Source organism: Columba livia, chromosome 11, assembly GCF_036013475.1.
Source record: "Columba livia isolate bColLiv1 breed racing homer chromosome 11, bColLiv1.pat.W.v2, whole genome shotgun sequence".
Classification (NCBI taxonomy): Eukaryota; Metazoa; Chordata; class Aves; order Columbiformes; family Columbidae; genus Columba; species Columba livia.
The window spans coordinates 9,224,298-9,246,930 of record NC_088612.1 but is presented as its reverse complement, the minus strand read 5'-3'; the positions used below and the strand labels follow the sequence as shown (position 1 = coordinate 9,246,930).

Here is a 22,633-nt window from a genome sequence, read left to right as displayed (position 1 = left end):
GAAGACTTCCATCTCCATCGCCCTGATTTTCCCTGTCTCCTCCCTCACCTCAAAACTCAGCGTGTTTGTGTGTTTCAGCAGTGAAATAAAGCTCTGAACCAAATGTGGGAGAGCCCAGTGGTCACCTCTGGGCCACCAGCAGCTTACAGGAACCTCTTTGCTTTGGATGGGAACTAGAAACAAAGTGGCCTTTGTTCCAAAGGTTGGTTTGTTTGTTTATTTTATAGCACTGCGGCTGTGGGCTATGACTCTGCTAATGTTTCCCAGGGACAAGGTGAAGAATGGCTTCATGGTTTCTTTATTTACAGTGCCTTTAGACATTACCAGTTTTTGTTGTCTTCTCAACACAAAATTAGGAGCACAGACATAAATCACTCAGCTCCTGGGATTGCTGTGCAGCAGTCTCATCAGGATTTATAGGAGACAGACTACATGAGATAATAATAAACTTATAAGCTGTTGACTTCATGAGGAGAAGTGTGTCCCTTTTTTAGAACGTATGGTGCAACACTGCTGGGATCCAGCATCTCTGCTGGGCTGGCAGCTAACAATGGGACTGGAGATACACTCAGTTTTTTGGCTCATGAAGAAAGAGTAACTACCCATCATGTGTTACAAATATTGAAAAGTTATAAACAGCACCGCAAACCATCCTCTTCCAACAATGTGCTTGAACATGTGTTTGAAGTTAAGCGTGCACTTCGATTAAGCAGGGACAGACCAAGCCTGGATGTGAACGGATTAGTTCTGTAGCTATATACTCTTGTATGGCTGAGTACGTGTGACGTGGATTCTTGCTATATGGAGATCTACAGCCTTGACAGTTCAGGGTCTAGAATTGAATGTAGTCACGTGCGCTCTACTAAATTGGCATAGTAGAAAAGACAGTAATCAAAGTGAGGCCTGGCAAGTATCAACAAAAGGTACAAGACACCAGCTCCAGGAACAGACGTAGTTCTCAGTTTGAGATAGCTATAGGGATGTGATGAAGAAAAAAATGGCTGTATTAAGTAGAAGCCTTATACTGGAATGTAGGAATGGCCATTCAATAAGGAGATTTGGGAGGCTGTGAAATAGGTTTTAGTGAAGTGATGAGAGTTTCATGTCTCAAGGCACTGAAAACTAGACTGCGTGGCACACTAGTATGTGGTAAAGAAAACCAAGCGGGTCTTAATGAAATTCAAGCAACAAAGTAAGAAAGTGTAATCTCTTTCTGTTATAAAAGCTTGTACATCCATTTCTATTTAAACTGCCATGTACTCTGAGAGGAGCAGCATAAAACTTTTATAAATATTTTCTAAAAATGAAAATAAGTCAGCATGCTGTTTCTATGGTGACCTTATCCTATATGTAGGTATTTGGTGAACTGACGTTGGTCATTCACTTCAGGGTTGAATGCTTATCCTGTCAGATAGTTTGAAATTCTGTTTTTGTGGTGTTCTGCACTGTATGGAAGGTGTACAATGACTTGCTAACAGGACCCTAAGTTTTTTAGGATGAACATTAAAATTTGGCACCCTGGATGTCTGTTCTTAAACAACTTTCTCTTGACTCCCATTTGAGTTTACCATACATTATTGCAAAATAAATCCCCTGGTTCTAATTTCTCTTTTCTTTTACAGTTTTCACTGAGAACTGAGTTTTAATAGTTTGGAGGCTTATACTTGAGTCTGTATTATGTCTGCATGTGGAGCATTATGTCATGTCCCCATGATATCAAGTGACTGAATTGTTTTTATTAGCAATGACCACCCCTGAGTGAAAACTGTGGTTTAATGCTGATAGTAGTTCAAGTGATGAACTAGAAGCTTGAATGTGCATGATACGTTACCACTCAATAGAAGTCGAGTGACTTACAAAGGAGCACTTACAGCACTTTCTTAATGCACGACTCAGTTATTTATGGCTTTTACCCAAATGCCTTAATTAACGTCTTTTCTTCCTACAGAGGTGTGACTTTTGTGTTCTGTGGTGTAAGGCTGAACCTAAGCTGCTCTTTGGCTATAGCCTAGTTATATCTTTTCAGTGAACTTTCCTGTGTATGTTGCCTGGGTACCTACATGGTCTGATTATGAAGAATCGGAGTCTGGAAAATATTACGGTGAGACCTGTCAAGCGCATGTTAAGCAGCTTCTCTGAGTCTGGTGGCACAAATTTTCCTCCTGCAATTGTCACACTGTCTGTGCAAATGCACTTCAGTTGGGGTCATCCTCGTAGCCTGTGGAAGGTGTCAGGCAGCAGCTGTGGCTGGAATCACACAGCAGTTAGTGCAGCAATACCAGTTCTGTTTTCAAATGAATGTTTTTTTTTACTGTCTGCTTTCAGAGAGCCCATGTGATAGGACAACCAGTCAATGTTACTTGCTGCCAGCTTTGGATACTATATTTGTCGGGAGAAAGTACGGAAGAGGTGGCCTAGGGATGAAAATGTTGCATGATTTCTGTCAGTCTTTCATGGCTGAGGATGCCTTGGGGATCAACTGCCCTATTTCTGCTGCCGTGTATCAAGGTAAATCGCTTGATGTGGAGATGTTAGGTAAGGGTTATGTATAATGCATACATTTCAATGTGGTCTTGGTAGGATTTTCTGGACTGTATAAGTTCAGTTCACTTGTCTGAACTGAACTGTTGTCTGTGTGCAGTTGGTTACTTTTCTTGAGATATCTGCAATTCCCTGTAGAAAGGTAAGCCAATGCTTCAGTAAGACAAGGAGAAGCATGAACTCATCCTGCCTGGTCTTCTGCATTCTTATCTTACTCTCCCTTAGAAACAGAACTGTGTTATCGCCCTAGACAGTGACTTACCAATTTTACTTAGCACCAGAGGGAAAGGAATCATAAGATGTTCTCAAGCCTACACTGTACACATAATGCTCTTGTAGATACTGCATTTGTAAAAAATTAGATTTAATAAGCCATATACCTGGGCTCTGCTCATTCATGCTGTCACATCAGTACTTCTTTCAGATCGACTGTCTTTGAACATTTGGCACTTTTAAAAGGTCATTAAGTAGTTATATATCTTCTCTGTGTTGAGGTTGAAGTTTGGTTTTGCTAGTAAAATCTACAGAAAAGATCTGTGCTCACATTATTTGTAGAACTGTTTTCTTTAGGACAATATTTTTTCCTGAGGTTCCTCGATTTACGGTATACGGTCATTCACTCTTGCCTCTTTAGGTCATTCCATGTAGACTTTTCCTATAAGCCCCAGCCAAAAGAGAGAGGGGAAAAAAAGGAAGATGAGAAGAGAGAAGAAAAGATTTCCAAAGGAACTAATGAAAGTAGGTCTTAGAGAATTTCTGGGATAAAATACGCTCCCTCTTCCACTGAACTTTGCACTCATTCATGCTTTTACTCCTTGGTTTCTCTTATTCAGTTTGCCAGAAATTCTTGCAGACTTATCCCGAGGAGCAGAAGTGACCGTGGGAGGTAGAAGCACCAGGAGGCTGGAGCCAGTAAGTGAATGTCTGGTTACAAATTCAGATGGAGCCATCCCGTTCAGGGGATCAGTTAAAATAAACAGTGTGAACATGGCCATGTTAGTTACATAAAGATAAGAAATAAAATCAAAGGTTAGGTAGTGATAGGTGGTTTCTCTGTCGTTTGCAAATGGAGAAACTACTGAGTGTGTAGTCCTGTTCACTGGTCTTTTCCCAGTAAACAGGACAATTCTTAGAAATTATAAGGTAATGAAATTGAACTACAGACCATCAGAGAGGTAGTGAAAAAGCACAGTCTTGGCATAAACTGGCTGTAACTCCCATTGCAGTGCACTTACAGCAGGGTAGAAATTAGCCCCCAAAATTCCTGTTGCACAACACAATATCGGGGTTATAGAGAGGGGTTTCTCTGACATTATTACAAAGCAGAAATTTGTATGGCCAATGGGCAGTGTGTTTAATTAGCTTCAATTTGCTGCCAATACCATTCTTGGATGGAAACACAAGCATCTTCATTATGGCTTTTGGCAGATTTGGAGTACTCTCCTACAGGGTGAGTCCTTCTCACTGGGATCATTTTCTACCCAATTCACAAAAGATAGTGACAGAGTAGACCTTTTGGCGGCTCGTGTGGGGATCTTGTTGATGTAATCTGTTCAGCTGGCTTGGGGATCCAGACAGGCCCCTCAGCTCCGAGCACACAAGCTGTGATAAGCGTTGGGTTCCAAAAGGACAGACATTGTCTCGTTCTGGAAGCGCAGTGAGGAGTGCTGTGGAGCAAATTGCTCCCATGCCTTCCCACATTTGTCCTGCTTTGTACTGGCTTGGGACCTTCGGTTGAGACATTGTGTTTCATCTTGTCTGCAGCACCCCACAGGAGAGTTAAGTCAGAATTTAGCCTTAGGCTGAGTTCCTCTGAAGCCGTTATATTTATGTTCCTCCTGCTTTAAACCAACAAAAACTGGGGTTGCTCTTTCCTTTAATCCATCTTGCTAAATTCAAGTTTATTAATGGCAATAGAAGAGAACTGTGATCAGATCAGCAAACAGAAAGCAGATCCTGGAGGAGAGTATGCTTTTTTCTTTCTTCTTTTGCAATCTTCTACAAAAACAAACAAACAAAGAGAAATGACCCAAAAGATGGGTAAATATAATTTCAGCAGAGTGGCTGTCAGTAAAAAATACATGTGAGGCCTGGGAAGTGCCTTGGCCAGTTCCGCACATAAATGAGACATCTCTACAAAAAGGAGGGAAAGTATAAAGCAGAAATGGGATTTGTGTGTTTATTTATATGGATTATGAATTGCAATGTAGTCTTTACTGTGAAAGGGAGAAGGAGGAAGTGAATTTGGCACTAAAATATATAATAAAAATCTGCTTTTTAAATTACATTCTCCCCTCTGGTGCACAGCTCACTGGGCCTCACTTTACATTGAACGTGCTGAGCAGGCTTTAGTTCATCCATTTTCAGTGCAAAATCAACTCACTATAAAAAGAGTATTTAAAACAGTGTCTAATACATTTATTTTATCTGTTTTAAATACGAAATCTGCTTGTGTAGTTCTTGTCCTTGTATTATCCCTGTACTGTGTATATTAAGCAGCCATGGAAATACCAAAGGAGTACAGGACAGATAACACCTGCTGAAGCTAAAAGGGAGTTTCCCTGGTTTTGCTTTGTCCTAAAGGCAGCATTACTCCTGCACAGCTCCATGTGGTACTTGGTGAGAAAATAACACGAGAATTTTCCAGGGCTTCATGCTATCTGTCAATAGTAGGTAAAACAGAAACATGTTTTGAGTGCAGGAATCCTTTATCACCAGACCTAGTGTGCTGCTTACCACACCCGTAAAGCGAGAGTTGTGTTTCCAGAGTTGTCGTGTTGGGAGACTGAGAGGAAAGTGATGTGGCATAGAATGGCGAGCACTGGAGTTGTGTCCTCGCCTGTTCCAAACACGCACGGTCATTTAGATCTTCGGGACATGTAGATCTTGGGAACATAGTGCTTCATTCCTGCTTGCTCAGTTATGCAGAAAGCAAAACACAATGTAATTCAATATTATCAGCTCCAGTCTGGATCTATGGCAACAACCATGAAAAGAGACAAGTCTTACTGTGCTGTGATTTCTCACATCGCCGTTGACATTTGCAATGCTATGTTTTGGAACAAAATTGAGAAGAAATATTGAAAATTCTGCTCATTTGACATTTTTTCCCCAGTAGTCAGGATTGAATACTGTTAATGTTGTAAGAATTCTGCAATCATAGATATTCCAGAAAAGGTTTCTATAACCCTGAGGTCAGAATTTTAAATTTTGCAAGGCTATGTGGCTGCATCTAGTGGCAGGACAGATACACTGCAGCACGCTGTTTACTGCAACTGATCCTTCAGGTTGGATGTGCACAGGTACACAGACACATAGGTGTATATACACACGTATTTCTGTCTGCATGTATACATACATCTATAAAAATAAAACTCTTTAGCATGTCACATATAGCTGCAATCGTTCATTCTGAATTAATTCTTATTGTTTGAAAAATGGAGATGTTTATTTACAGCAGATAGTCTCAGTAACGGGAACATAGAGACATTTTTCTTCTGGGGCTGACTAGAGGAGCAGAAATCATTTAACATCATTTGCTACTAGTTGCTAAATCTACCATACACTGAATTGAGCTGTTTTGAAGTAGTTCAGTGATATACACACAGCATGTAAATGCAAAGCTAATGCAAAAAATAAGCAGACTAGACAAGAATTAAAACAAATTTCCAATGGTTGCTTATAATCCTTCCTCTGAATTGATCAAATATCTGCATTTTCTGAGAGGAAGGGATATGGGTTTTCCCGGTGTAAGAGATGAATGGATTATCTGTTTAGAAGAACTTTCAAGCTAAGGAAGACCCAAAGACCTTTCCTTTCCAGTTGTTCACCTTAGTCTTTTGTGATAGTGTCATCAGGCGCCCTGGTGTGGTTACTTAGCAAAAACAAGGCAAAAGACATTGAAGGTGGCATTCAGGCGGCTTATTCTGGTGTATTGTTTAAAGTAAAATTGCCATGGAACTCTGCTATTTTTTTTTCCTTTTTAATCTCTTTCTGGGGCCAAACTATTCATCCCATTTCTCCAGAGCCTGAAGCAGACTTCCAGACCAGTAAAGCCAGGCAGTCAAATGTGGACCTGATAAGCAGTGACTAATTTGCTATTTTATGACTTGCTTTTTCATTGGTGGCCTTCTCCCTTTTTAGTGAAGTAGTGAGGTTTAAATACGAGAGACCATCGCAGACAGCTTACAGGTGTTTTTTTGCTGCTGACCCATAGGTTTATATAGCTAATCATAGTTACATATATACACACACATGTAATTGATTCATATAGCTCATTTATGTACCTATAGCAGTTTGAGTAGCTAAAGAGTACAGGATAGATTTTACTAACTCTTTTCATTTTATCCTTACTGAGAAAAGGGAAATGTAACCAAGCTGGCATATAGTGTGTTCTAAGGTTTGCATATACAGGGGCTTTCTGAACTGGACTGTGATGTTTCCTGTGCCTATACAGGGGCCTGAGTGCGACAGCTTTAGAATGAGTAAGCCGAGGTCTTTACAGTCAGAATTATTTTATCCCGCTGCTGATCTGACTGTGCTTAGTTTTTTGCAGGATGGATGCCTAAAACAGGCTGAGAGCTTCAAATGAAGCCTAAGCCTAGTTAGGGGAACATGCATCAGAGAAAACAAATCACATTTTTTTTCAAGTAATAAAGAAATAGAGAGACGAGTGGAAGCAAAACAAAGAGCTGTAGGGGTTGTTTCCCCAGCACATTTTGGTTGCCGCACAACGATTAAAGTTTGTTTTCTTCAGGCGTGGGTCTCCTGGGGGAGCTGTGACAGCACCGGCCCCTGCCGTGCGTGCTCTTGCGTTCTGTGCTGCGGTCCCGGCTTCGGAGCCCACCCAGCCAGATCAAGACTCCGTGTTCTCCCAGTTTTCTTTATGCTGACACTGCTGGGGACTTGGTCAGGACAGCAGGAATGAAGCTGTTTCATGCAAACAGCGCTGCCGAATGTCTTGCCTTGCACATTTATTGGTGGACAGAGGCATTTTATATTAGGATCAAGTCACTGTTTATGTTGTTTGTGTATAATTTGGTGTTCCTGCTGTCTTGGTTCTGATTTCAGGGCGTTGAACACATTCCTGGTGTTGGGAAAGTGACTGGAGGTGCCACAGGACAAAAGAGATGACACAGCAGCAGGGACTCTGAACTGGCAGGATCCTGCACAAGAGCACTTAGAACAAGATGCAGACAAGACTCAGCAGTGCAAAGGATTCAGAAAAAGAGCAGGCCCTGGGGCCTTAGTTGGAGACAAGGCCATGAAACAATTCAAATTTATACCATAATTGCACTTTCAAATTTCAGCAAAATCTCAGTGTGTTCTTAAAAATTGTAACTGACTGTTCATAATTTGTAACACTGGAGAGATTTCTTCAGGTAAGATGTAATTATTTTGTAAGACATGTGTTCTCCATCTTGTATTTTGTTTTAAATAAAGCTTTTGTTTGCTAATTGTCCTTTTCTTTTTCTTCTCACCAAGTGATTGAGTAGTGCTTGAGCCTAGTTATTTCCCTGCTCTGAAAAGATTTTATTGGATTGCATGTCCAAAAAGGAATAATTGGAGGACTTATAGATCCTGATGTAAGAAGATATTTCTATGGAAACCACATCCTGCATTATGGAAGAGAGATACCGCAACACACGTTGGTATCAGAGTGACAGCTGTAACCGTCCTTTCAAAGAGAACAGTTGATCTTGAACTGGTTTCATTTGAGCTTTTCTAGCAGAAAAATCTGCCTTAAGCCCTGTGGTCGACAGGATGCCATAAAAACTCCATTACTGCAGGAAAAGTTTGGTGCAGAGAAGAAGAATGAAGAAACTACAGGCCTCAAACTGCCTTTAAATTCAGGCACTGTGATCATTCTGTGTGTAAGTTGAGGGTGTAGAACAATGTGCAGTTTACATATTGCAGGTTTTATTTCCTGTAGGCTCTTTACTAATGTTTTGTGTTTCGTTAACTTGGAAGTATAATGTATTTCACTAGATTACTCATGTTATGGCTTGGTAAAGAAATTTTGTTCTTTCACCACAAGTTGGTTCTGTATTAGATTTTTTTTTCTTTTAAACTGAGGCATTTTTAAAGCTTGAATGTTGCGTTAATGATTACAGGTGGAACTCATAAGGATCAGATCTTTCATCCAGCGGCAGAGAAGGCGTTGCAAAGAGGTAGACTCAGCAGAGAACAGCAGTAGGGTCTGAATAGATTTGGCAGCCTGTAATTCTTAAGTGGGTGCCTTGGAAGGAGGAGAGGTAGCTGTTTCTTTCCAGAAGCTAATCCAGCATTTCCAGGGAGACAGTTCTGTAGGCAGACATTGTGGGTACACTGTAGGAATGTATATTTCCCCCCTGTATGGCATAATGGCTCACACATAGCCCTGTCACCCTGTTTTTGTTTAAGGTTATGTTTTAACAACGTTTATTCATGTATCCAAGGAACTCCTCCCCTCTTGAGCTGCTCAGTAAACCATATGCCCGAGACACATCAAAATCAGACCTTTCTAGGCATCACTTCAAAAAGGAAAAAAAAAAAAAAAAAAAGAAAAAGCTATAATTGGAACTTACACGTTTTTGCCAAGAGAATTAAAACACTGAATTGTGTGCCAGACTTAATCATGTTGCTATGGTTCTCTTGTCTCAAAGAGAACGCATTTAGGGCTAACTTTATAATCAGTTCCTCTGCAGGTTGTTGATTTCTCAAGTCACAAAGAGCATGCTGTAAAGACTGCTAGAAACTCCGTGTGCTCCTGTGCAGCAGCCTACGTTCCTACTTAATGTATGGTTACATACATTCCTTTTTTTTTTCTTCTTTTAAAACACAGTAGTTGTGAAGACTTGCAATTCTCTTGTGATAGAAAATGATTGTATGTCTCATGAAAGCCAGTTCTGGAGTCGCAGTAGTCTAGCAGACTGGCCTCATGTCTAGTTTGCACGTAACAGCCTATATTGTAATTATTAAGGCAAGGTAAACTGGAGTTGATCCAACAAGTGGGAACTTAAGAAGTTTAATGTGATTTAAATCTTGAAACAAAATTTTATCTAAGAAAGCCCTAGGAAACTCTCTATGAATTTGTGTTAGAATAAAGAAGATGGATAAGGTACTGTGTGCGGAATGGCCAGACACCTAATTTGATTAAATTGATTCTATATCTAAGGACAGTTTGAGTCAGAGGAAAAAACAGCAATTTTTTAATATCCCCAAGCTGAATTTCTGTTTCACCTCTCTATTATCCAGTGATCCACTGGCTGCATTAACATACTGACATTTGATGAGATTACATTGACAGATGGCTTGGTACAGCAGAATAAGAGGGTACAGTCATTTGCCCATTGCCTATATCCAGGAAAGAACCAGAGCCAGGAGTTCTGAGGTGCTTCTTAACAGCACTAAACTCCTGGACTATGGGTTGCAGGAAGATATGCTATTATTTCAGAAATGCTGACTTATAGAGCAATTAGTCTGAATATTGGGTGTTTGTTTAAATTAGTACTGTGAGGTATTTGATTAATTTAGAAGCTTGGACCTGCAACTTGTTCTTGGCAGTCTGAAGCACTTCTCAGTGAGATCACACGAATCCTGAGGAGGTCTGAAGCAAAACCAGATCCCGTATCTTCACTGTCTTAGTAGAACATAACAGGAAAAAAACCCAAACCCAACAGCACTAACATCTTTTTCTCACAGTGGAAGTTCTTTTATTTAAAAGAAATCTGCATTTATTCAAGATTAGGATGGTTTCAGGGTGCTGGAGAGGTTGGAAAGGCTTGAAAGAGCATTCTGGATATTGGAGTTAGGTTTTCAAAACCCTGGATTTATGCTTTCTCTGGTGGCTGTGGCTTGACACGATGGTGTTCCTGCTTAGGACACAAGGAGGTAAGTGTGTGTGTCAAAGAAATGGCAGATTTGCTGAAAGGAAATTTGTACCTGTTGTTCTTATAAGCATAGACACGTCAATCTGGTCTACAAGTAAGACGTTAGACGTGGACATCAGTGTTAGTGGTCTGGGTGGGTGTGTGCCGGCTAAATGAAGTATTTGAATTGCTCTAAAGAAAAGCAAACATATGGATTTTAAGGCTAGAAATTTCATTACATTAATCTATCATGATGATTCACGTAATGTAAGCCAGACAATTTCATGCATAGTTGCTCTATCAAAAATCATTGGTTTTGGTTGAAACAACCCATCTTTTAGAAAGATTGTTCTAATTTGACAGTTTGATTTTCAAGTGTTGGACAGTGGGAAAAATGCCACGTTCCTTGGCAAGTTGTTCTTCAAGTTTTGTCTTTACAAATGCACCCGTTTGTTTTTTTTGTCTGAATTAATTATGGTTTAGTCTCTTATGATGGATTTTGTTTTTCTTTTTAATGCTGAACTATGGCTGTGATACTATCAAGATTCCTTCAGTGTGGTGATGGATACTTTGTGGTCCCATCAGCGAACAGCACTGGTTTTTGGATCTGTCTCTGTGAGGCGGATTTTCCTGACCTTGATTTATTATTCTTGACCTCTCAGAGAGATTTTAAATTCTTCAAATTCCTCTTAGGAGCCTGAACATCATCAGAGACCCAGTTCCGGTTACGATCACGCCGACTGTTACGGGTTAGTATTTCCCAGCTGCTGTGACCTCTGATTGTAATTGTCACGGCATCTTTTGTACTTGTGGGTGTCTTAATGATGAACATGCCCTGTAAAACTTAAAACGACAGGGAGGAATTAAGAGGTATCTGTTTTAAGGTGTTGTCTTTAACGACCACAACGGCTGCAGGGTACTACTGAAAATATGCTTGATCCAGCGTCATCTTTAGTATTACCACGAGATGGCACCATTACATAGCTTAACATTGTCGTCATCTCTTGGGTGTTTGAGACGGTGCCCAAGGTGTAAATACGTCACTGGTTGGCTTGACTTCTTCAAAGGAATGTTACCCGATCAGAGAAAAGAGGGGGAGGGTGTGGTAAAGCCTGTCTTGTGTTTGCCATTCAGTCTTGTTGTATCGGTGGAGTTTCTCTTGACCATTCAGTCTTCTTGTATCAGTGGAGTTTCTCTCGAGTGGGCCCGGGGTTGAGGTTTTGAAGTGTTTGGGAAGCCAAGGTGAGATCACAGAGTAGCACTAGGTGCAGCCTGGACTCAGCTCATGTCTCTTCCTACCCTTGGCTCATCAGGAAGCCTGAGTGGGACTTTTCCCCATTGTATTTTGTGGTTTTCCAGCACTACATGGTTCTCTGCTCAAATAACTTGACTGTCTGATTTTCTGACCCTTCTCTTGTCTGTTACATACTTTGCTTCAGAGTACTCCTGAGCACTTTTTTTTTAATGTAATAGCAGCTCCCATATAATATGCTGTTAATATTCTCAGCATTGGAAAAGCAAGGGTGGTTTATATTGGCCCTAAAGGCTAAGTTCTTTCCTTTGCTACTTTGTTTTATACGTGACCATTCCAAAGGAGAGAAGAACAAATTAAGTAAGCAGACGATGAAATCTAATCTTAATTTTAAATTTTAAAAATGTTTACTATTTAGTCTAATTGATATAATAAAACTTCAGTGCAATTATAAAGTTGTACATTAAAGGCAGCTCTCCATCCTAATCAAAGATTGTAATGGAAGCATTTCAAAGCAAGTCATTCTCTGTTCTTTCATTTGCTCTTTGAAAGCCCAATGCTAACTCTATTTTTAGGGTGATTTTCCAGTCCTACAGGCCTGCAATATCACACCCCATGATTAGCGTGGCATGATACATCTGTCTGCTAAATGATGGGAGCTCTGTACAACTCTTAGAGTTTATCACATCAGTAACGCAGGCTAATATCATTCCCTCCCACCTCTGCGATGACATTAATGTGTTATGGGATCTGTTTGGACATTCAGGGGCTGTTGTTGAAGGATCTGCTACAAGTCACCGTACAGAAACTTCTGATGCTGCCTTTTTGCTGTGATTTTTTGGTGTAAAATTTAGAAATACAAACTAAACACTTCTAAAAAACCCACTTTTAACTTGTATTTCTTGATTAGGAGAAGCCATCCAAAAGGCTGCCTTACAAGTAGGTGCCAAAGTAGGAGAAAACAGCTGAGTTGTGTGAAAACCAGACTAACTTGGCACCTTTGCATTGACTGGATCCAAACGAAGGCTCAGTGACATCCTCAGAGCTGAATGCGTAGTTGACGTGTTGGGATTGATTCTGTCCAACTGACTCACATTCCTAAAGAAAACCTGGGCAGGTCAGTAAAACACAGCTGTAGGTTGGGAGTCATTTAGGGGTGGTCGAAGTCACATTTTAGTGTCCATTTCTATGGATTAGGAAGGGAGGGATCAGTTTAAACTGAATTACCTCACTGGATCCTTCTTCGCATTTGCTTATCAAAGCTGTTGCAGAACCAGACAAAATTAAGATGTTCAAATAAAATTTCCACTTTGTCAAATCTATTGCTCAACTGCATAAACAAAGAATGCATCCAGTTACAGTTGTTTGGTGGTGACTTAGGTCTTCCTTTTTATATTTCTTGTTACAGATGAACATGCAATAATATTAAAGTACACAGGAGACAAAAGTAGGAGTTTGTAATTAGCCTGCTTTTCAATTGTTTCCTCTTGCAATGCATCTTGATGGTAAAATCTCAGTTTAATCTTCTCTATTTGTCTTAGACTTTATCCTCGCTTTATTGAATTTTTCAGTCTTGAAGGTTGTTAGGATTTTTTTGGTGGTGTTTTTTTTTTTTTTTAAGAAATCTTTTTGGGTTTAATTTAAACTGAAGGCTCCAGTTTTGGAAGATCAATAGTCTCCATCTGGAAGAATTTATTTCTCCCAGCCACCTGACACTTAGATGAAGTTGAAATTTTGGTTTTCTTTTAAATTCTTGAGGAGGAGATGAGCGGTTGCGTTCACCATGATCAGTACATTTGGGGATGTTGGTATTCATTCACCAATACCTGATTTGTAAGTTAATAGCTCAGCCTCTCTGAACTGTGGTATGCTAAAAGTCAGTGACCATGAGAGGAGAAACACTTTGGAGCTGTGTGTGCCCTCTGGTCAACAGGAGTGGCCTCGGCTCGGTGGCATTAATGTCATGCTGATTTTAGAAGATACAGATGTGTAACTTCAATCCTCCTACCTGGAACCAGTAATCCCTTGCGAGCTTACGGCAAGGAGTGGGGACTGAGAAGAGAAACCCCCTTCCTAAAAGGGTTAGTTTAACTGACTAATTTTCTAAGTTTCTCCTTGCTTGGCATGTCCCTTCTCCTCGAAGCCTTTGATGAGTATCTTCACTAAGATGCATTTTAGGTAAATGCTGTCTTTGAGGTGCATGATATAAAAGAGCCTTCTGATTCCCCCACACTCTCCAGATCTTGGGGCTGGCTCAGTCTTTTTTAAAGCTATTTCTGTAGTGCTGCATGCAGAGCCCATCTACTGTAATACAGACTGAAATGCTGCTTTTATCCTTGTTTGCGTAGCAGGTTGGTGGGTAAATCAATTGGAGTGAAAGACACTTTGTCCCTCTTTGCTCTGTGTCACAAGCACAAGTATCTTCCTTTTAAAGTGTCTCTTGGTAGAAGCCAAAGGCTTTGGCACAGGCCACCTCTGCTAGTTTGACCTCTTTTGTGCATCTGGAATGGAGGAGCAGCTCTGAGAAGCACAGAACAAAACCAGCAAAATAGCAAGAGAAAAGGTCAAGAAGGGGTCTTGCTCCCTGTAGGCATCAGAAGTTTCTGCAAGATGATATTTAGCATGTCCTGCCTGAACAGTTAAGCCATCAAAGACACTGGCACTTGGCTAGGTGATGTCCTTGTGAGTTGTCAAATAGCGCAAAGTGTGTTGCTGTGCCGTGCTGGGGATGGGAGGGAGGGATCTTCTGTCTTTCTACTCATTGAGGTAACTGAGGCAGAGCTTCAGAGAGCCTTTGGCTTCCAGCAGATGGATGTTCCATGCTGTGCTCTGTCCTTGCCTGGCTTTTGACTTACTGGCCTGAGCTTACAGAGCGGTGCTGCGGTTCTACAGAGGAATGGGAAGACAGAGCTGACATTGGTGGCAGGTGCTTGATTTTTGTCTCCGTATTTTTATCTGGTCACAGCCTTGCGGTGTCTTAGTCTCAGATCAGCCAGTCTCTTTGATGCACCATAATTACAATGAGAGAGATGATTCCGTGTCCCCTCCCGTTCCAGCAATGGGATCTGAAGGGGAGGTTGGACATAACCAATAATTCCCCTCTTAATTTAGCGGGGTCAGGGCAAACCATAACGCCAGTCCTAGCTAAGGGAAAGAGCCATCAGTATGAGAAATGCAGGAGGCAGCCAGTATTATGCTGTGGAGGACCTAGAAATGCTGGGAAATACAACCCTGGCAGCTTTGATGCTGGATTATTCTGTGTACTTGTAGCAGTGGATTGGTGTAACTCTGATCAGAAAGAATCATCTTTGCCAAATCCCATGGTTGAACCCCTGCCCAGGACAACAAGCTCATACGGTGATGACATGGGCTGAGTTGTTCTTCATTGTTGTTACAGATTTTTCACAGTCCCCTGGTTTCATCTGCCATTTTTCATGCACAGGCACAGTTTTGCTTCTCTCCTTTTGTATCCTGCCCAGGAGTAGCGTGGAGTCACAGATGAGTCTGCTTTCCCTCACAAAACCCTGCCAGTATCTGCAATTGATTCAGAATGACTTAGCCTGGATGCGCTTGTCCTTACTTAAAAATAAACATGGGCTGCCAGCTTTTATATATATGCTTGAGAAAAAAAAAAAAAAAAGGAAAGAAAACAACCAAGCACAGAAGAGAACTCAGTTGATACAGAGGCACATGGTAGAATGCCAGTTCGGCTATAATTTTTCCTGAGTGCTGGAACTCATCCAGGGTGAAACTCATATGTGTTGCTGTTTTTCTGATGCTGACTTCACCTGCAGAACCACCGCGGTGGTTCCCATCAGTCCTGCCTTTCTGGCCCAGGCTCGGGGCACCTGAGCCCCGCTGGGTCTTGCAGTGGGTGTTGGTGGGGACCAGCGTCCTGCAGAGAGAGCCCTTTGATCCCAGGGATGCTCAGGCTAAAGTTAGGAGCTGACTAATAGCACCACTTGTTGAGAAATTCCATTTGGATATGTGGCTTCTGATGAGCAAAAATTAGCCAGGATGTATTTGGGGCTTTATTAAATTCCTTTAAAGCTTTCCAAGCCATTTGCAAAGGCACGATGAGAGCTTTAGTGAGGTGGTAGGTTAGGGAAGAGAATGAGAGAGAACGAGACTGTTGGCTTGGAGAAACAGGGGGTAACAAAGCACCTTTGTCTAAGTAAGTCTCTTTCTGCATCAAACTGTAGTTTTCGGCCTTCCTCATTAATGTTGTTGTTTTTCTTCTACTGTTGTTCAGACTGTCCTACCCTGACCTGTTGGTTCACAAGATAAAAGCAGTTAGTTAATCAGAATGGAGATCCCCTCTACTGGCTTATCCAAATCTTCACTGCAAGTGTGGTATCCATGAACACCAATAGAACAACACAGCTAAGAATTATGTATCTGGGAGTTTAAAGTGGGAGGGTGGGGAAAAAAGGAACTAAGTCTGTGTTGCTTTGAGGTTATTTTAAAAACTGAAACTGAATAGGTCAATACCCCTTAAGCTTTTTGGTCTTTAATTCTCTTAATGGTATGGCAGAAATCATTAATTGTATTATTAAAAAAGCTTTGAAGACTGTATTAATGTAACGTGACCTCGGATCGGTCAAGATCACATTTTCATTATGATTAAAAGATTCCTTGTCCTGAAACATTGATCTCATCTTTAGCGGAATGTGTCAGAAGGAAAGGAGGTGTTCGCCGCTCTGGGCAGTAGATGGCAATATTGCCTTTCATTCTGCAGGATGCTCTGCTGGAAATGCTCACCTCAAAAAGGGGCCATGAACTTTTTCCCTCCGCTTCCAATAGAGGGTTTGCACTTACATCGTCTATTAAATATTCCAGAAGCAAAATAGGCTGGAATTCCATTTTGAATCCAAATTTCTTCAGTGACTGGTGTCAGGTGACTGAGCTACAAACTGCGGCACCAAGCCGGCCTGATCCTGCTGTCAGCTCTGGAAATGGGCGTTTCAACATTAGGGACCATCAGCATGTTTGCCTTGTAGCAGGGGTTGGGTGAGGCAGTATATGTTCCCTGGAAGCAACATCTCCCGCTTGGTTACTGTGATTTTTTTTCTAGCTTTTTGGTGGATTTTCAACCTTTGCATCAAGTGAGTGAAAGCTGTTTCAACTAATTTAGTTTTTATCATGATTGGGGAAGTTCAGAAAGGTACCCAGCTAACATGTTGTCTTCCTTTGTACTGCAGTATTCATCCAGACCTTATAGCAGGTCCTGGAGAGGATGAGAAGAGGCTCTTTGCAGAGAGCTGGGAATCGGGAAAGTGTGTGTTACAGGGTCCTACACACATCGACTGCGCTGTGCCCTGATGCACGATGCTGCTGAGTAGGCGGATGAGGATTTCGGAATGAAAGTGACATTTGGGGTCAGCGATTTATGAAAATGAAATACGCTGTGGCAGCTCGAAGACACTGTGTATGTAAAGTGCTGCTCCTTCCTTGTCCTGTGGGCATATGCCCTGTGTCTCCGCAGTTTTGTGAGGTACCAAGGTAATTGCCTTAAAACTCCTCGCTACACGGGGTGTAGCAGGATGCTAGCGGTGGGAAGCAGAGGGGTGTGCTGGCTGGTGTTAAAGCTGCAGCGCTGCTGACTTTTCTATAAATAACTACTGTCTGCTGTAATTGGCCACATCACAGTCCATGGTGATCTTTTATATTATTGCTGGCAGCTGGAAAACTCCCGGAGGCGTAAAATAGATACCAGGAAGATCCTGCACCCAGCAGCGTGTTTCGTCATGCGGCACAACGGGGTAAAACAGAAATAGTGTTTACAAGGAGCTGCTGAAGAATTTTCTGCAGCAGGAAGGATGGAAAAAAAAAGAGATTGCACCTCTGAAATGGTAGCAGCAGGCTGTCTCTCATGCAGGATATTGCTGGGTGTTGTGGAAAGAGAAAATCATCATAGGGTTTCTAGTGGTGCACTGAATGGGTATTATTATTTGCGTCTGACTTACTTGTGGGTGTTTTTCAGCTCTCCATAAAATAACAGTGTCTTGCAAGAAAATGAAAACAAGGAAAAAAGAAAAAAAGTAGGTAGTTGGCTTGTGTAAGATGTGGGGATGAAATGTGTAGTGTTCTCTATCCTGAAGGATTCACACTTCACAGACCAAGAATGCGGAATGGTATGTGCCACCCTCTTAAATGCAAACAGCTTGGAGTGGAGCCCAACACTGAGGTGACGCTGCCCAGTGTCGGAATCAGGAATGTTTTTATGAAAGGACGTATGTTTATATGTTTTTATGAAGGGAGAGCACAAAAGCACAGAAGTTACATGTTCAGGAAAGGATCTGAGCATTTGAAATAGTTACTGTCCTGAGAACCGTGAGCTGCAGTGAACCGCTGTAGGACCCTGGTGGCTTTAAGGCCAGCAGGTGACTATGGGGGTTTCTCTGTGTGTCCTCACTTTGTTTCTGCCTCTGTCTTAAGCAGCATTTGCCTCTCTACAACACACAGTGTGGCACAGTATGTGCATTACTGAACACATGCTTCACTGGCCTAATAAAAACTTTGCTCGTGTCAACAAAGAATTTATTAGAACTGCAATCTTTCCAGCATTACACAGGAGCTGGCACAGAGAATGGGACTGCGGAGGGACTTGTCAACAGCCTCTCAATTGACTTTTGCTGACTGATATTTCAAGATTAGGTGCTATTGTAGGGCATTAAATGTAAGAAAGGATTGCTGTGAGATCTTAGCTCCTATCCTGCTTATTTGCTGTTGGCAGGAGCTCTGGTTCCAGCAGCTTGGTTCTTTGTGGTTCGGAAGAAGCATTGAAGGTCCGCATAGCTTTGGGTCAGAAACGTATTGTCCTTCAGAATTTGCCAGGAAAGTGTGACAGAAGCAGGGTAAAAAGTCTCCAGGGCCAACAACAGCAGAATGCCTTTGGTGGCCTCAGACCAGCCCCACTAAGTGATTCCTTGGGCCTGGCTTGAAAGCAAGCAATGTTACTTGCTGCAAAAAAGCAGATACTATATGAAGGCCATTGGTTACTTGTGGAAAAAGTCTAGGCTATTCTGGCATGGATTTGCTCATCCAGGAAAGAATTAACTTGCCATGATTGGGCAGGGTGCCTACTTGTAGTAGGACTCGGGTCTCCAAAGCCGTGAAGAATCTGGCCCTTCTGCAGCAGAGCACTCCAGTCACATGAGACTAGACTAAGCCTAAAGTCTGCTGGTCTTCAGCCTTGGTGTCAGCCCTGTGATATGACAGATTGGTTTATGTGGGTGAAGGTATGCATGTGATGTTACATGCCTGCATTTATCTTAGATGCCATCATAAGCACCTGGCATATGGCCTGTATGTATGGGCTGGCCTTAAAGTATTGCAGCAAAAATGTAATGGCTAATTTATAGCCATTGCCCAGCAGACTGTAAAAAAATCCAAACAAATTAGAAATAAATTGTGGAGGTAATTAGCAACTGATAGAATAGACTGGACAAATGAGAGAAAGAACTTCAGTACTATCTGAAAATCCAGATGGAGAGTTTCAGATGTTTGCCTTCATTTAAGGGCTGCTTAGGTGGGAGTTCAGCACTGAGAGTCCTTAAAACAAAAGGGAACAAATCTGGGAGAAGACAACAGCCATTCAGAAACAGCAAATTTAGTGACCTGTCAAAAGAAGGAAGGCTCTGGGAGTATAAAATCCCAGCAAAAACCAATGCTGCAGTCGGGGAAATGAGCACATCTGGTGTCGCTCCCGAGACCCAGCAGTAACCCCGAGTGACCAGTTTGTACTGGGAGAAGACAACACTGAAGCAAAGAATTATGTGTGGAGAAGACTGTGGTCTGCAAACTGCGGTACAAAAGCTTTTGTCCCCATCTACCTTTGAGGACTGGGCACCAGAAAAGAGCCCTTCAGTGTCCTGAAGCCAAACTGGTGCTTTCCACGCTCGTCTGTGCTGCTCCGGCACCTTGCACAAAGATCAAGGTGAGCTGGTGAAGCACCTTCTGCCTCTTTCTCTTGTTCAAGCCATTTTTTCTCCTTTAGAGAGAAGTCTTATTGCAAGTAACTCAATTTGTGAGGGGAATTTCAGCTCTGAGATTGCTGATGTAGAGTTAGGTTTTTGTTTTACTAACATTTTTTGTGCTCTAGTCTTCAGGTACCAGGAGAAGAAATGAGCAAACCCCTCTGACACCAGTTTTCACCATGACAGTAATTTGAGTAGAAACAGCTTTGCCTGCAAATAAATAAATAAATATTATATGAAAAGCTTCGGATGGAGCTGCCATGTTCATTCTTGTTTCTAAAGCCCCCACAGGCCATGTCACATATGCGGGTCATGAGGTCTATCGATTATGTGTCAGACCCTTAGGTGTCAGTAATCAATAACACTAACCTGCAGAAAATGCGGCAGAGATTTGCTAAACCAACACTTTACGTTGTTCTTTTTTCTTGTTATTTAAGTTTTCCATGCCTGACTAAAAATAACAGAATGCGGACCAGCAGAGGCAGGGGAGACAAAACCATCATTTGCCTGCTGACCCATTCACTGTCCATTTTGATCTGATTCTGCGTGGGTCTTGGTGAGAAGGCAGGATGAGGAGGGGCAAGACAGGAAAGGGTATTTCCAATTGAATGGCTTCTGAGAAGTAGAAATGAAAGTGATTGAGTTGGGAGGACCTAAACATTTTGACCCTGACAGCTTATTAATATTTAACAAGGTGCCAGATTTTTCTTTGACACTGGAAATGGTTGCGACTGTCTGTCTCCAGCAGACTGAGGCTGCTTTCTCTGCCCACCATATCTAATGTGCCTGCTACCAGTCTTGAATAGTCCTTGTTCACAGATGCTTTCCTTTATTTGCTATTTCTGAGAAGAAAGCAGGTAGTTTGCCAGATTAAGTTGTCATTTTTTTTTCATTCAAACTTCATATCTCTTTATGTTCTCAATGGGTCACTGAGCAGACTGTGGTTTTCTTGTGTTGATTGTGGTTTTTAGAATCATTCCTCCAATAACTTTTAACAAAACATTTATTTGCCTTTTTAGTTTGCAGATTGCTTGTGAGCTGTTCACTGTGACAGTTACATCTTTTAAATGTAAGCAGCTCTGATGAGATAAATATAACAATTTAGAATTCATTTTCTTATTTTTATTTGTATTAATGCAGTGCTGCAAGATGGTGTGTGAAATTGGGATCCTATCAGGGGTGGGAGAAAAAGTCTATGCCATAGAGATAATGCAGCATTGAACGAGCAATGCTCAATACAAGAGATGAAGAGTATGAGAAAATAATATCTTTATGTATTATTTAGATGGTCTGCATCCCCACTCTTTTGGTGCCTGTCTCTGTCTCTCTGCATTATCGAGGTGGATTAGCTTCCTAATGTACATGTGTAGACCTGAATGACTTTTGCAAGGTCACACAGAAAGTTTGTGGCAGAGCTGGATATTGAATTGGTTTACCAAATCTCAGCCCAGTGTCCTGAATTTTGTGTGCGTGGTGGTGTTTTGGTTTTTTTTTTAAGACTGTCAAATATCCATAAGCTTTTATCTTTCTGTATCCCAGTTAAATCAGTGAAAAAAAAATATCTTTGCTAAAGAGTTAGTTTAGTGTTAAACTGGCAGAGAGCGTTGCTAGATTAAAGAGCTGTTGGGCTTGGCTTTAGGAATTTTCGATCTAGACCACGAATTCTCAGTGCTGTTTTTGTGAATGCTTCACAACATGCGGGTAAATTTTGAGATCTCAAAGTTTAATTATTTGGGGTTTTCTCTTGGAGATACTTGTCCTTCTACTTTGGTGATCTTTTCATTGCACCCCAAGACCTGTGTCAAGGAACTTCTGTCTTTTTGGCTTGTTTGAAGAGTAGTCCAGAATATCTTATAACATTTTATGTTATCTTTTACTGCTCCAGCTGCTCTGTAAAGTCTGTTCCTGATAATTCATCTGTTCCCCTTAATAGAACTAGGCAAACATTTGCTGATTTGAGTTTACAATGTGTATTTATGCCTTGCCATTGGGGAATCAGCTTCCATTTTTGCATTTAGAAAGTTTTAAAATGAAACCTGAAAAAATTTTCCCTCTCTTTACAATGTTTAAATTGCAAAGCACCCTGTTGCTGCCTTGAGCTTTCTGCATGGTGTAAAATCAGTAATTTCAATGATAATCCACTTACAACTGTGCTCAATTACCCACTTGTGCTCTGAGTTGCCACGTATTTGCCTAGTTGCAGAGGATAAAACCTATTTGGAAAAAGTGGGTAAAACCTGCATGCCAGGAGGGTTAAACCTGGAGGGAAAGGTGACCAAGACATGAGGGATGCCTGAAATTGAGCCCAAAGGCACTGGAAAAGAGATGAACACAAGGAAGAAACATGGTAAATGCTGAAAAGGCAGAGCATTATGAAAGAAAAAAAATAAAGAAGAGAAAATATGAAAGCATTGTGGCTTGGTGGATAAGGTCTGGTATATGATAGAAGAAGATCTATTCTGAGCTTTGCACATGAACTTCTGGGTGACCATGGACCATTTGTATCACCTCCTTGTCCTCAGTTTTGCATTCTGTAAAGCAGGTTCTGTGGTACTTACCCTCTTCTGAGATGTGTGGATGGGAAAGGCTGGGCGCTGGTTATTCTGATTTATTGTTTTTCCTTTGCTAAGCCAGCATTTAGCCAATGGCACTCTGCCCTTTCACTGGTAGGAGGACTGCAAACCAAGAGAAAGGGAAACACGCTGCTCCTCAGCTCTCTTTCGGGAAAGGAGAGAGGCTTTGAATTATTTAAGCATCTCCTTTTCATGTTGCTTCTGGTTTTTGAATCGTTATTGTTATAGTTGTTAAGGCTATAGGCTCTACATAAATCATTTAAATAAATAATAAATAAGTCATATCATTAAGTAATACACTGATATTGTTTATGGCTGTAGGGAAGAGGGTAAGAATGCTGTGGATAAGATTGTGTTTAAAATGAAAATAGGACTTTGTTAGGCTCATCATTTTAAACCCCGCCTTCTGGAGTTAAGGCATTAGCTTTCGGAAACTGT

At 41.4% G+C, this 22,633-nt stretch overlaps 1 protein-coding gene across 2 annotated transcripts in view; it reads left to right on the top strand.

Moving 5' to 3' along the window:
- Nucleotides 1–22,633, top strand: part of FAM169B (Protein) — a 101,304-nt gene that overhangs the window by 42,698 nt on the left and 35,973 nt on the right. Inside the window, exons 6-9 of one of the 2 annotated variants that reach the window (XM_065076667.1) lie at nucleotides 2,326–2,508; nucleotides 3,176–3,279; nucleotides 3,375–3,453; nucleotides 7,612–7,997. In XM_065076667.1, coding sequence (XP_064932739.1) covers nucleotides 2,326–2,508; nucleotides 3,176–3,189 — 197 coding nt within the window. In that variant the 3' untranslated portion in view covers nucleotides 3,190–3,279; nucleotides 3,375–3,453; nucleotides 7,612–7,997. Of the gene's footprint in view, nucleotides 1–2,325; nucleotides 2,509–3,175; nucleotides 3,280–3,374; nucleotides 3,454–7,611; nucleotides 7,998–22,633 lie in introns of those variants that run through there. The other variant, XM_065076666.1, reaches the window with a different exon arrangement.